The sequence below is a fragment of the Micromesistius poutassou genome, assembly GCF_964030765.1.
Source record: "Micromesistius poutassou genome assembly, chromosome: 6".
Classification (NCBI taxonomy): Eukaryota; Metazoa; Chordata; class Actinopteri; order Gadiformes; family Gadidae; genus Micromesistius; species Micromesistius poutassou.
Window position 1 is genome coordinate 13,211,233 of NC_140276.1, and position 15,000 is coordinate 13,226,232.

The 15,000-nt window shown below is 48.9% G+C and overlaps 1 protein-coding gene across 1 annotated transcript in view; it reads right to left on the reverse strand.

Annotated features, from left to right (window-relative positions):
- Window positions 1-559: 559 nt before the first annotated feature.
- Window positions 560-15,000, reverse strand: part of LOC311345241 (matrix-remodeling-associated protein 5) — a gene marked incomplete at its 5' end in the record, with an annotated part of 18,413 nt that continues 3,972 nt past the window's right edge. The window contains 16 exons of the mRNA XM_084469614.1: window positions 560-1,276; window positions 2,088-3,234; window positions 3,460-3,537; window positions 3,766-3,892; window positions 4,029-4,304; window positions 4,459-4,630; window positions 4,731-5,249; window positions 5,514-5,717; window positions 5,968-6,277; window positions 6,926-6,987; window positions 7,664-7,814; window positions 8,424-8,729; window positions 9,156-10,717; window positions 11,797-11,948; window positions 13,098-13,336; window positions 14,459-14,588. Of these exons, the coding sequence (XP_084325740.1) occupies window positions 723-1,276; window positions 2,088-3,234; window positions 3,460-3,537; window positions 3,766-3,892; window positions 4,029-4,304; window positions 4,459-4,630; window positions 4,731-5,249; window positions 5,514-5,717; window positions 5,968-6,277; window positions 6,926-6,987; window positions 7,664-7,814; window positions 8,424-8,729; window positions 9,156-10,717; window positions 11,797-11,948; window positions 13,098-13,336; window positions 14,459-14,588 (5,989 nt within the window). The 3' untranslated portion in view covers window positions 560-722. The remainder of the gene's footprint in view (window positions 1,277-2,087; window positions 3,235-3,459; window positions 3,538-3,765; window positions 3,893-4,028; window positions 4,305-4,458; window positions 4,631-4,730; window positions 5,250-5,513; window positions 5,718-5,967; window positions 6,278-6,925; window positions 6,988-7,663; window positions 7,815-8,423; window positions 8,730-9,155; window positions 10,718-11,796; window positions 11,949-13,097; window positions 13,337-14,458; window positions 14,589-15,000) is intronic.

Consider the following 15,000-nt stretch of genomic DNA (forward strand, 5'->3'; position numbering starts at 1 on the left):
TTGATTAAATTTATTTAAAAAATAAACAAGCATACAACATTTTACCATTTATTTAGATTATCTTACCAGCATGATTTCAAAAATAAGTTTAGATGTTGCATTACATCACATTTATTTAACATGACCAACGTTGAATGTTGAATGGCATGATGGTGATATTTGGATACCTTCTTCAAAAATAATGTTATTCTGCTTACCTTCCAATAGACAAATGAGAGCATTTGTGCTGTGGAAGTGTTGCTGGCAGTGTACAGGCCACTGTTTGCTAGATGACCCGATGTGGCAGTAAGTTGATTGTTAGACACTCATTGGTTTCAATTATATAAGCATCTTAAAAACATCTTAAGCTAGTTATCGTGATTTCCTTACTAGTGAGATGAAGATATGACAAATATAATAATGACAATAATATATATACAAAACTGAAGGTTTAAACTTTTTAACAAAAAACAGGTCGCAATCAAATATATATTTCAATAGGGGATATTTGCTTATTCGGCCGTTGTAATGAAACACCATTGCGGCCAGAGGACTCTTCGATGCTACATGCACACTTCCTGTTATAAAGCCAAAGTAACAAACAAATGTGGTCGTCGTTCATAGGTTATCAGTCGGTTAAGTGGACACAGTTCAGCCAGCTTGTCCCCAGGACAAGTTTCAGAGAGAGAAAAATCAATGATCTCATAAGTGCTGCTTCTTTACCGTGGAACAACAGTTCTCCTTTAGATCACCTGTAGGTATGTGGACCTAAAGTCTGTCCCGAGGGCGTTCTTAGCGTTGCATTTGTAAATGCCCGAGTTTGTCAGCATGGGGTTTTGTATAACCAAACTCCCGTCCTCCATCATGTGGATGCCCCCCTGAACGGTGAACCGGCTGTGGGGCACCAACGTGGTGCGTCCGGGCAGCGTCCACGAGATCTCCGGCCTGGGGACGCCTGACGCCAGGCACCCTAACGTCACCGGGGCCCCCCTGTGGATCCGGGTGACCGAGGCCGGGGCCTGGGTGATGCGCGGGGGGTAGACCATCACGGTGACCGGGTACGACAGTGTGTGTGAGCCAAACGTGTTGGAGGCTTTGCAGACGTAGGTTCCCTTGTCGAACGTGGCTACCTCTTTAAGCTGGAGCGTCCCGTTGGCGAAGAAAGAGAGCCGGCCGGTGTGTTGGGGTTTGTCCAGAAGACGACCGTTGGGTAGGGTCCAGGAGATGGACGCCTGCTGCCAGTCATCCACAGAACAGGGCAGAGACAGACTGTGGCCATAGGTGATCTTCATCCCACCTGGAGTAATAAAATGTATACTTGTCAACATCACTGTTATTCACTGGTAACGCTTTGCTTAGCAATTGGACATTGGGCAACAAACGATTTTGACGTATCGTTAGCCTCATAGCACAATTGTATAAAAGTAATATTTGGCCAAACAGTGATATCTAACCTAACTCTACTGTCCTAACGCTGCTGATTCACAGTGCCTCATTGGCTATATCCTAGGCCAATCAGAGTGGTGTTTACATTCCAATAGACCTCTGAAGAATAAGTCCCGCCTCCGAGGCTCTGGTTCCCTCAGTCAAATGTCTATGGGATAACATGGCATTTATGAATGATGGTACATAACAAACTCTGTAGGTGGTGTAGAAGTAAAAGCTGCGTCACGTTTTGAACTACACACTTGGGAAAGTCATGACTTCCGAAGTCTGCGCAGATCTGCGTTAGCATAATGTTTCTTCATAATCATTAACTACTTTAAAGGCACCGACAATCCAAAGCTTCAGTGGAAACCAGATGGAAAAAGTGTGTAGTTCAAAATGTGACGCAGCTTTTACTCCTTCGCCACCTACAGAGTTTGTAATGTATGATCATTCAAAAACGCCACGTTATTTCCCATAGACATTTGACTGAGGGAACCGGGAGCCTCGGAGGCGGGAATTATTCTTCAGAGGTCTATCACTATCTGCCTAAGTCATCTATTTGAGTTAGTTATTTTTGACGCTAAATACAAGATAGGCAATTATACTATTAGGCTTAAGATATATATGGACCTGGCGCTGTATGGGAACTATGGATGAACTTATTACAACAGAATCTTTACCTGTAACTCCTCTGATCACCGGCTTCCTTCCTGCTTCCAGGGTGTAGCGTTTCTCGGCTTGACCAGCCACATTCTTCGCCACACATCGGTATACTCCCTTATCGTTCGCCACCGGATGGGAAATCCTCAGAGTCCCGTTCCCAAGGTGATGGATGAAGCGGTGGAGGGCCCTGCCAGGGGGCAGCATGGTTCTGTTGGGCAGGATCCAGGCAAACTCTGGGTGGGGCTTACCTCGGGCGGGGCACTCCAGGACTATCTCCCTGCTGTCCTGTTTGATCGGCACCATTTCAATGTTCGGGACGGCAAAGCTCGGCTTTTCAGCTATCGACGCCACCTCGAGCTCCACCCAGAACGTGGCTTCTCCGCGGGTGTTCTTGGCCACACACGCATACCGCCCTTCGTCTGTTTTCCTCACGCCTCTCAACTCCAAGCTCCCGTTGGGGTGCACCCGAAAGCGACCGCCGGCGTACGGTGCGGGGAGCTGTTGGCCGTAGGGCGTGATCCACGACACCTGGGGTTCGGGGTTGGCCTCCGCCTTGCAGTCCAGCTGGGTGGTCTGGAAGGACACGGCCAGGACCCTCGACGTACTCCTGCCTGTGATCCCGTTGATGGAAGGCTCCTGGGTCTCCACCTTCATTTGGAAGTTTTTTACATCCTCTCCGATTGGGTTTCGTGCGATACACGTATACTTCCCTTCATCCGCGAGGGTCACCCTCTTTACCACCAGTACTCCGTCCTCCATGACCTGGTACCGATCTGAGGACACGGATATGATGTGATGGCCAGGGGAGATCCACAGGATCCTGGGCCTTGGCTCCCCTCTCGCCTGGCAGACAAACTTGGCCGACTCTCCCAGCCTGGCCGTCGCCAACAAATGGGATTCCGGACTAATCTTTGGAGCGTCGGGCGTAACCGCTACTTTGACTTTTCTCTCGTCTCTGCCAAGTTTATTCTTGGCATGGCAGGTGTAATCGCCTTCGTCCTTTTTACCCATCTGCTGGAGGAGTAACGTCCCGTTGTCAAAGATAACAAAACGCCGGTTGCGCACACCGCTGTCGTCCGATTGGAGAGCGTTGTTGACGACAGTGCCATCCGGGAGGCTCCAAGAAACCTCTGGATTGGGGAGACCTGAGGCCACACAGTCCACCTGGGAGGAAGAGGGTGAAGGAGGAGGAGGAGAAGAAGAAGAAGAAGAAGAAGAAGAAGAAGAAGAAGAAGAAGAAGAAGAAGAAGAAGAAGAAGAAGAAGAAGAAGAAGAAGAAGAAGAATTAGAAAGAAGTTAGAAAACCAGAGCATGGAATAGCGTTCAACTATGAGCGGATTCAATCTTCAGGTGCTTTTATTGTTATTTTAGAAGTTAGAGGGCGGATACCTGGAAGTTCTGTCCGTAGGTAACGTGTGGTGTCGGTCTCAGGTGTTCAATCCTGGGCGCGGTCATCAACACATCCACCTGATACGACACACAGACACACACACACACACACACACACACACACACACACACACACACACACACATACAATTACTCTTTTTTAGTTTGAACTTACACACTAATGATTTCATTATCAACCAATATTAACCGGACATAAAACCTTTCAGTGAGTTAATGAAGGTGGTTAAAGCCGTGTTGAAGTCCTCAAGGCATACAGTGATATCTAACTAATCACTAACGACTGACCTGAAAGACTTCCATGTCTTCCCCGTTGGGACGCTGAAAGAGACACAGGTAGTTTCCTCCATCTATTTCTGTGAGATGTAGGATCCTTAGAGTCCCATTACGAAACACAGTGATGGATCTGTCTGGACTGCGGAGAAACAGGGAGAAAGGGAGTGTGAAAGAATCACAGCATTCCATTCCATGAACACCCCTTTGAAATGCATTCAAGCAAAACAAGGCTTCAAAGCAAAACGTTTGAACATGATGATGAAGGTTTCACGGACCTGTATTGATCCATGATGGTCTTGGAGGGTAACTGCCACATGGTTCCCCTTGTGGATCCAGTGGACTCGGGGCAGTGGAGGAAGACCGTGGACCCGTACATAGCGGAGACCAGGTGCTGCTGGGAGGGCCGTGGGACGGCATGGTGGTCGTGGGGCAGCGGGATGAGAGCGGCAGTAGGAGGAGGGGGTGGAGGGAAGGCTGGTGCTTCAGTTCTGACCACAAGCTGGACTGTTCTCTTGGCGATCCCCACTGCATTTTTTGCTGAACACTCATAACTGTAATAAATGTAAATTGCAACGTGAACATACTATTCATTTAGTCAAACGTTCCAATGGAATTGGATGAAATAAACTCAAAATATAGCTGGATTGCATTAAGGCACGGCACATTTTTGAGGTAAAGGAAAATAATCAAACATCAGCCCCATACCTCCCACCATCAGCCAGTGCGGCATTCCTCACATACAGCGTCCCGTTGGGAAAGACAAACAGCCTGCGCCCCAGGAACTGGGATGGTTTAACGTGGACCCCTCCTGGGATGGTCCACTTCAACACAGGCTCTGGCTCTCCTTTGGCGGAGCACTGGACATACACACTCATCCCTGTTAGGACCGTGGCACATCACATACAGCAATGTTACTTCATTTGACTCTCTTCAAGATTAAAACAACATTGTGACTTCATAGCTAGACTGTTGCAGACCTGGCTGGACGTGGACGGTCTCCGACGGGTCTTCGTTGATGCTCGGGGGGAGGGCCGCCACGTGGAGGTTGTACGTCACTGTGTCGGCTCCCGCTGCGTTGCTTGCGATGCACTTATAGTCCCCTTTGCTTGAGAAATTGGCTGACTGGATGTGAAGGGTCCCATTGGACAGTAGAGCCACCTGGGACTGGGAGGTCTGGGCGGACCCCACATCACGGACCAACGCCCTGTTGGGAAGGATCCATGAGATCTTGGCAGGCGGTTTGCCGGAGGTGAGGCAGTGGAGGTGGACGTCCCTTCCCAGGTAGACCGCTACCTCTCTGGACTTGGGAGGGTGGATTTTGGGAGGCTCAGTTTGGACGGCTAAGGTGATCACAAGGCGGTCTGACCCGAAGCTGTTGCGTGCCGTGCAGAGGTACTGGCCTCGGTCCTGGAGCTGCACGTTCTTAATGACGAAGGTGCCGTTATTGAAGACCTCGAAACGCAGTCCATGCTTAGTGCCGGCTGGGATGCTGGCACCTAGACCGAGGTCAAAGGTGGGCAGATATGAGAATAGGTTAACGAATGAGGTAGATGTGTCTCAGGTAAATTTTACTACAGTATTTTTCATACATAACTCCATTGACTGGCCTTTTCTCTAGTTCTACTTTGAACTTAATCTCTTATTCTCTATCCAGCATGAAAGTGTTCACTTGGGATAGCAGAACATTTCGATTTTGATCGTTGACGATTAACATCACTCATAACTCATAACCTCCCCATCTCGTACTCATTGTTCCTTACCCGTCGAGACCTTCGTCCATGCGATGCTGGGCGCTGGGTGCCCTGAAACCTTACACGGCAAGTACACATCGCTTTCTGCGAGCGCCGACACACTCATTGTGGTTGCCGTGGTGATATGGGGTTTGTACCCTGCGCCACTTCCTACAGTGTCAATAGGCCCGGGGAAAGGGGGTACCACAGTGGGACGTCGAGAGCTGATCCGTCCTGTCAGAAGATAGTTTGACTTTATGACATGGCCACTCTGGCTGCTACTACATCTTAAGGTGCTTGTGCACACTGACCCAACAACGTGTGCCATAACCTTTGACAGGGGTTGACTGTTGTCAGATTGAGGTTTTTGTTAGCAAACATCGGAGATGGTCAACTTCTGCAGTTATCTAAAGTTTGGTGTTGGTGTTTGTCGGGGCAGTGTGTAAGCACCTTTAAAACTACTATTAATGGTAAACACACCAACCTCCAAGACTGGGCCATCGACTTCCATAAAAGAGCACAGGGGTGGTGTTAGGGCGTGGCAAGAGGGTCGGGGACAGGTCAAAGGTGGAGGAGAAAGGCGGGATGGCAGGCAGGATGGGTTTCTGTGTGCTGGGCACATCCAGAGGAGGTGTTGGCACCGGCGGCTTTGGCGGGTAGGGTTTGAACAGCGGTAGAATGTGGGCTCTGTGATTGCCGGAGGATGAGGGGTGATGAGGGGTGATTACGTGAGGCCTGGGGGTGACCGGAAGGGTCACCCGTCGCCCCAGCTGGGCGATGCGATCCAGCTGAGCCTACATCCACAAAGGAGATTTTAAATCAATTAAAGAGGTTGAGCCATTACGCCCTGAGGTATCAACCTGTCAATTGGTCGGATATCTTATTGAATATTTCAAAATGTATGTAGATATATTACTCAAAGGACCAAACCGGTCTGGGTTATCAAACCCAGGCTCTCCTGGCCTCACTAAGACATCCATTACCAATATTACTAGTAAAAATCTAAAGTCTGAACCGCATTGCATGAGCAGGCCTGCCATGAATGTAAACATTAGCAGGAGCACTTTGGTCCATGTGATAAGACATTTTGTAAAGCTCCACCGATTCACCGTTTCTTCATTCAGAAACTCAATAGTGGCTGACATGTACGAGTGCTATGTTGCTATTGTTGACATTTGTGGCAAGAGCATGCTCGCACTAAATGCCCTTCAGCAGAATCGGGACAACAAGACATTCTGACGAATTGGATATGGATGTTTGAGTGAAGCAAGGAGAGTCATGATGGTTTCCATGACAGGTATTATCCTTTAAATGCCATGACCCCGTTCCCACACGTTATCCTTCTAATCCAGCAGTTTCCAACGGAAGTCAACTAATGAGTCTCATCCCAAGTCCTGAAACAAAAGAACGAGAGAACAACAGAACAAAACATCATGACCTACTTGTCTGTATCTGTTCCTGAGCTTTGAGTACATGAGATAATCCCTGGTTTGGGTGTCGCTCCCTGGGTTGGGATGAGACCACCCACCAGCGCCACCACCAGGATGATGGTGGTGGGGATAGAACGCTGATGGTGGAGAGGTAGCGGGTTGGGACTTAGTTCTCCATGAAGCTGTTGGCTTGGCCGTGTCTGCTGTGATCTCTGGACGGTTGGTCACCCCAGACCAGGGTCGGTATGTGGGGAAAGGAAACAGTCCGGGGCCTAGGAATGGAAAACAATCCTAAACGTGGCACTCTGACAGAACATATTTTGATTCATTTCATGATCATGGCTGCACAGTGGGCTGCACAGAAGGCCTCCATTTAGCAATTAAACAAATCCCCTTACTTCTCAGTTAATAATACGACAGTTGTATGTAAACAGCCAACCATGTCTTCTCATTCTCCTCTCCTGCGCTTGATTCTACCTGTGTGCTTGACTTTAGTCAACTTGAGAGCAGAAACCTGATCCGAAGACTCAGAACAAAATAACACACATCAGAGGGAGATCGTACCTTTCCGGGGTCGAGGGGAAGATCTCTGCCCTGTCCCAGCGGGATGGTAGACATGGTGGTGTTGCTGATGATGATGATGATGATGATGATGATGTAAGGAAGGCCAGTTTGGGGATGCGGGATTGTGGGGAGGCGGAGCCTTATTAGTCTTCCCTTGTCCTTCTGATTTAGCCTCTACTCGACTACCTTCCTTTGGCACATTCTCTTTGCTTTGTTTTCCATTTGAGTTGTGGTCTTCAAATGACGTGGGGGACTGTCCCCCTCGCTGGTTTGGTTGCTGAAGCCAGGGGTGGACAGGGTCTGATATGGGAAACGCTTGGCTGGGTTTGGTTTGTGACTTTTCAGAATGCCTCCCCTCTGTTTTATGCCTAGGGTCCTCTCTTGTCATTTCTCTGCCTGTGTGTAAAACTGTAGGATCATTTTCCCGTACGGAACTGTGAGGTTTACTGTGAGATGTTGGTCTATTGTGGTTGGTTTGATGGACGGTGCCCTGTGTGTGGTGGACTTGCAGAACTCGATTAGGATTTGCTTTCTCTCTCTCTTTGTTTCCCTCTTCAATCCTTGTTTTTTGGCTCTCCTTATCTTCTAAGGGCTTGATCTCTTCATGTTTCCCGTTTGCTCCTGAGTCTGTATTGTGATTCCCAACCGTCATTTCAGTTGGACGCGGCACATTGTCTGGTTTTGGTTCTTGAATGGTTTTTGGATCTTGTAGATGATATCTACTTGAAGAGGACACCACTTTGGAATCAATTTCCTCTTTAGGTGTAGTGGTCTTAGTAAGAACGGGGCTCTTAATAATCGTATCTATTTCCTTTTCATCTGAGTAATCACTCTCCTTGTAATCATAAAGTGCCTCATCATAATCCTCTTCATCCTCTGTTTGGTCGTTTCTCTCTGTGGTTCCAGCCATCGATGTCCTTTTGTTTGTTGTTGTCGATGTGGTTGTTGTCGTTGCTGTGGTTGTTGTTGTTGTCGTTGCCACGGTTGTTGTTGTTGTCGTTGCCCTGGTTGTTGTTGTGGGTCTGGTTGTTGTGGTTGTGGGTACGGGTGTTGTGGTTGTGGTGGCTGGGGTGGCGGTCGCCTGGGCAACCGTTGATGGGGGATTGCTGACTGAGTGGTGGGAAGGGTTCAGATGAGGAGGAGGTCTTCTCATTGATGGGTTTCTGTGTCTGTAGGGGGGCCTCCTTCTATTAGGCCATCTTGGGGAGTACTGGGAGGTTCTGGTTCTCCCCCCAATGACCCTCCCTCCTGACTGTTGGTTAGGGGGAGACGTGGCCACTATCGCAGGGGCGTTTGTTCTGCTGTCTGTTAGGTCTGGGATTCTCTCATTGACTTTGACGGATGGTGCTTTACTACTGCTGGGCCGGACCATTGGCCTTCTCACAACTGGTCTTAATGGCTTCTCCTCGGGATGAACTTGGTCATTATTTCTAGCCGGCTCCCTCTCACTGGAGTAGGACTCTGTAGCAGTCTGTTCCGTTGTCATATCTGGCATGATTAAATTAGTGGCTTCAGTTGTCGTAACAGACGTGGTTGTAGAAATAACAGCAGCAGCAGTAATACCAGTAGTTGAAGGAGCAGCGGTATAGGTCCGTCTGGGGTTACTGGTTTTAGCTAATTCAGTAGTTAGCAATTTTGTACTAGAGTCTGTGCGCATAGTGGGAATGTTAGTGTATGCTTTAGCATTGACTTTAGCCAATATCTCTGCCCAGTGATTTGGATCTAATTCCTTCACAGACTTGTAAGGCTTTCTGTTTGGATCTTGGATTCTTTTTCTCTTCAGCACCCCTCCAGGAAACCTCTGCTGTGTTCCAACCCTTCTAGGAGACTGTGTTGCAGAAGGGCGTTTGATTTCCTGGTAATCTACCCCTGAGCCCTCTCCTTCCTCCTGCCCATTCACTGAGACAGTCGTCCCTACCACCTTCTGCTCATTGGGCTTCTCCTCTTCGGTGACTTCGACCTGGTGTGAGATCATGTCTACTCCGTAGATGTTTGAAGCCATGCAGCTGTACTCCCCCGCCTCGTCTTGGCTCATCTTCTTCACCACCAACGTCCCGTTTGCCAACACTTCTGCCCTTCTCGCCTGTTGTGTTGGAAGTAGAATCCGATTCTTTGGCAGGTACCAGACTGTCCTGCTGGGCTCCACTGTGGTTACGTTACAAGACAGAGAAAGTGTTTGTCCCTTCTTGACGCTCACTCTCTCCCCGTTGAAAGCGGTGGGACTCAGCGAGCGTTGTTTGACGGTGAGCCTCATGGGGACCAGGTCGATTCCAGCTTGGGTTTTGACCAGGCAGTGATAGAGACCTGCGTCTGCCAGGGTCGCGTTCAGAATGACGAGCTGCCCGCTCTCCGACAGCTCACTTTTACCATCTATCCCCTCGATGACGGACAGGTCAGGATGCATCCACTCCACTTTTACATCCGACCCCGAGGTGACGACGTCACATTCCAGTTGGGCCTTGGCGCCCTCCAGAACCGACTGCACCTGCCCTGCAGTCCCTCTGCGAATCAGGGCCCAGGAGGTCTCTAGGCCGCCGTGCCCATGGCCCTGCCTGGGGCGGGTGTTTATGACCTCGGAGATCAGGGTGGAAAAGTCCATCACCAGGTTTTTGTTTGTGGTCTGGCGTCGGTTGAGCTGCAGCGTGACCCTGTGTTGGAGCAGCCACCCTGGCTCGGCCGTCAGGTAGCCCTTCAGATCGGTGAAGTAGGGGGAGTTCTCGTTGATGGCCTGGGCGTACTGGTAGGTGGTGCTGTTTGCGTTGTCCCTCGCCGCCCCCCTCTCCAGGATGGCGGGGCTCTCGTAGTAATACGCCACCAGCCGCCACAGGTTCTGCAACGCCTCCCGGTCGATCTCGCACTGGAGGACGGTGGCCAGCGACACGTTGACGGACACCTCGCCCAGAGAACCGGGCCGCTCCGACCACGTCATGGCCGCGCCCTCGCCGGGCCGCTGCACGTCACACAGCACGTGCGCGCTGTTGCCGTGGCTGTCCGAAAGCACGAATGTCAGCTGGCCCAGGGGTTTCTCCAGGTCGCGGGTGTACGGGAGGTCCGGCTCCGCCTCTGACCCCGCCCACAATGGGCTGTCCCACCGCTTGAGAGGGGAGGTGAGGGTCGGGCGCTGGCAGGACAGCTGGTCTGGGGTCAGGTCGAGGAGCTGGCTGCCGTTCAGGGGTCGGGGCGAGGAGCACTGGGCGCACGTCTCTGCAGCGCCGCGCTCCTTCTTGCACTTGACCACACCTGGGGGGGGGGGCGGCGGGGTCATAGATGTTAGCACAAAAAAAAAGCTGAAAAGCACAGCTGTTTTCATGGAAAACATGAAATTGTTTGGGTGACCCCAAACTATTGAACGGTAGTGTATGTCAACAAAGAAACATTGGTCCTTTGACAGACACACCAAGCTACAGCCTGCGTGTAACGTCATGTAAGGGTAGCTTGGCACCAGGTTGAACTCCGATGCTCGTCCCTTAACGAACACAGACACTGGGATCTTGTGGAGCTTATCATGGACACGCGGCCTCAGCCCAAAACCTTTCAAGTCAAAACCACGAAACTATCAGATAAACCCAAAAGCTAATTTTAGCGAAGGAGATTGACATGGGGAAGGGACGAGGAATTGGGGACTGACTCACACGAAGTTCAAAGAAATCACCATGAAGGGAGAAAGGAACATCAAAGAGAGAAAAAATAAAGATGAGGCTTTCCCAGTAAGTAAATGCAGGCCATGAAATGTGAAAATTTTAAACATATGGGAAGCCAACAGATTCAGGGTTAGATAAATCCCAGATATGCATGAACAGCTAATTAATACCTTCCTGGCTTCTGACACGTCAGACGTCAGATGTTCCCACGCGCACAATATAGTTTTTTACATAATTATGCATTCTAAGGCAGTAGATGTACCATAGCTGATTCATTTTACACGATTCCGCAACGCAAACAGTCAGCAGGTTAAAGAAATTACTACATTTTATACGAAATAGGGATGAGGCAACCACAAAGGTTCTCAGCACATCTGTGTAATGACAGATGTAGGCAGCGATTAAGCTAGCTATACTCAGTGTTAGAACAGCATTAGAATGACTTTTGTTTTTATGTTCTTTAAATGATAATGTGTACAACTAGAATATAATACGAAGTGCATCTAGTGAAACAAACAAAAAATATGACAAAATTAGATTAGCAAAATTATAATCTTGTTCCTTTGACAGATTCCTGCCATATGGAAAAAGAATAGTGCATTGTTCTCGTTTTATTTTAAAGCGAGAGTCCTTCAGGTTTTTGTTGGAACATCTTCACGGGTACCGGCCTCTGTTTACCCTTGTTCCTGGCGTTCCAGTCCAGCAGCCATTGGAGCTGGCAGTCACATGACCAGGGGTTTCCATGGAGCGAGAGGACCTCCAGCCTGGGAGCAGTCTGCAGCGCCGCGGCAGGGAGCTGCTCCAGCAGGTTGTCCGAGAGGTGAAGGTGTCTGAGAGCGTTTCAATGAAGACGAAAACATGCAGAAAATGAATTGTACATATCAGAGAACGTTGAAGAATGAGACATTTTCATCATTGTGTGTATCTAGAACACCCGCGGGTGTTTCATTAATAATATTATTATGATATACTATATATTATATACTATTGCTATATTATTATAGTGTTTTGTTGTTAATAATAACTGCTCAGACTTGCAGTAAAGATTTGACACATGGCACTGACAATTCAACCAAATACAAAGTATTTATTCAATTTCCACAGGTGTTAGTGCGTGTGTGTGTGCGTGTGTGTGTGTGTGTGTGTGTGTGTGTGTGAGAGTGTGTGTGTTATAGCAGTCACAAACCCAGGATATGCTTTATTTTCATTGGTTGCTGTGTTAAATCTTACCAAGATACAATAGTTATTATTTTCTGATTGGCTATTGTGTAACCCCTTTCTTTTTTTTTGATTGGCTGCTAAGTGGCAGGCTCGACTAAGAAATCCAGGGAAGATGTGCTTGATTCCTCCATAGTGAGAGCGGCACGGCCAGAGAAATTTTGGGCGCTGCGGCATGTTAGATATAGCCTAGTTTTTTTCCGCGTGAGAAATACAATGTGTGGCGGGAGTGCGTGACAAAAGACCGAAATGACTGTCACGCTCAATGCGTGACACTTGAGAGCCCTGTAGATGTCACGGGATGAAAGCATACCAAAGTACACAAATTCTTAGGTGCAGTGGCGGCAGTCTGGATCTCTGTACAACAAGGGGTCGGCTTAGCTCAGGAGGTAGAGCGGGTTGGTGGATAACCGGACGGTTGCTAGTTCGACCCCCGGCTCCTCCTAGCTGAGTGTCGAGGTGTCCCTGAGCAACCCACCTTAACTGCTCCTGACCAGCTGGCTGTCGCCCTGCGTGGTTGACTCTGCCGTTGGTGTGTGAATGTGTGCATTAAGTATGCTAAATGCCCTCAATGTAAAATGTATGTCTAAGTCTTCGTACCAAGTTAGAACTTTTTAAGAGTTTCAAATCACTCAATCACAACAACAGTAAATTACGATCTGATAAGTCAAACTGGAACCGTGGACCTTTGTCTTAACGGAACCCACCGGCCCAGAGTGTGGAGGTTCTGGAGAACCTGGAGCTGAATTAGCACCTCTCACCTGAGCCCTGAGGACCAGAAGGTGCCGAGCAGGGAGAGCGTGATGAAGGTGTGGGGGTGGAGGTCCCGCAGCACGTTGCCCTCCAGCTGGAGCAGCTTGAGGGCGGGCAGCCCGGAGAAGGAGTAGGGCTGGATGAAGCTGATGAGGTTGTGGTCCAGGTGGAGGCGGACCAGACCCACCAGACCCTGGAACAGGCCGGCGTCCACCTCCGTCAGCTTGTTGTAGCTCATCTTCAGGATCTGGGTGGGGGTGAAGGTGGAGGTGTTTGTGGGAGGGGGGATGCTTGCTTCTTAATTTCCATTGCGGCTGCGATCAATACAACATTAAGATACAGCACCGTTCTAAAGTTTGGGGTCACTTAGAAATGTCCTTATTTTGAAAATTACTTTTTTATTCAATGAAGATAACATTAAATTAATCAGAAAGTCTAGACATTGTTAATGTGGTAAATGACTATTCTAACTGGAAACTGCATATTTTTAATGGAATATCAACATAGGTGTACCAGGGCTCTCAAGTTTTGAACTGAGTTCAGAGTGAGATTTTGGCGGCGGCGGTGGCAGCGGGGTGGTGGTTTGGTTTGGGTGGGGACGGGGGTCTGATATGATAAATTAGGGTGACCAGATTTGTGGGGGGGGGGGGGGGGGGGGGGGTATAGTAACATGTGACTGATACAACTGATACACTGATACAATTTTTTTAATGTTTGTCCTTATAAAACAATAATGGTAAAAAAATAAATACAAAACATGACGATGACGCTACAGTCGAACCGTGCAATCCGAAGGCTCTACTTCACCACCCCCCCTACTCACTTCCACCAATGCAAAGCAAATAGAACTGAGTAGGGGAGGGCGTAGCCTGACTAGCTTGTGAACGACCCAGAGAAACGCAGCGAAAGTAGGATGTGAACATGTTTGAGGCTTTAGAAATTCCGCCTGGACACATTTTTTGGTTTCAAAAAGAGGACATGTCCGGGCTAAAGAGGACGTCTGGTCACCCTACTGTACCTGTTCCACCGTTATGAAATAAATAGCGGCGCAACTTGGTGGGCGCTATCCTGGTCATTTCTCTGTGTGAGAAATACGAAGTGTGGCGTGTGAGCATGTAACTTGAGAGCCCTGTGTACAGAGGCCCATTTCCACCTAAACCATTGTTTAGCTAATCGTGTTAAAAGGCTAATTAATGATTAGAAAACCCTGGTGCAATTATGCTAGCACCTCTGAAAACTGTTGATAATAAAAGTGTGAGTTTTTATGGAAACCATGTACACCACAGTATTACGTCATGTATTTGTGGTGGATTTATTATGGAGGCCGGCTGGACTGGGCACTGAACAGGGGCGCCAGTACGACTGTTACCTGCAGGGATCTCAGGTTGTAGAAGGCGCCAGAGTGAACTGCGCTGATGTCGTTGCCGTGCAACATGAGCATCTCCAGTTTCCGAAGTGACCTGAATTCGGAGCCCTCCACTTCTGTCAGGCTGTTGTAGCTGTTGGGAGGAGAGAGTAAACAGTCAGGTCGCGGGTGTCATGTCGTCAATGTTACCGTAGCGATGGAGGTGGGAGGGACAGCCGCGGACATCTGGCGGAAACGTGAGAGAGGTGAGAGAGCACAGGAGTTGTTTATGCTCACGCTCAGACCAACCCTGTAAATTAGACAGAACTTGTCTTGATTCAGTGTTTGTTGTGTGCATATGTGTGTGTTCATGCATGCGTATGTTTGTATGTGTGTGTGTGTGTGTGTGTTTTGATGTGTGTGTTCCGGTGGATGTTTGTCTACATGTAGCAGTTGACAGAGCAGATGTGTTTTACGGGTGGAAGGGAGGACAATGTAACCTTTCAATGTGAGGAGCCCAAGCTGGAGGGAAATAATGAGAGTTGAAAGAGTGCAGGAGGGGTGAC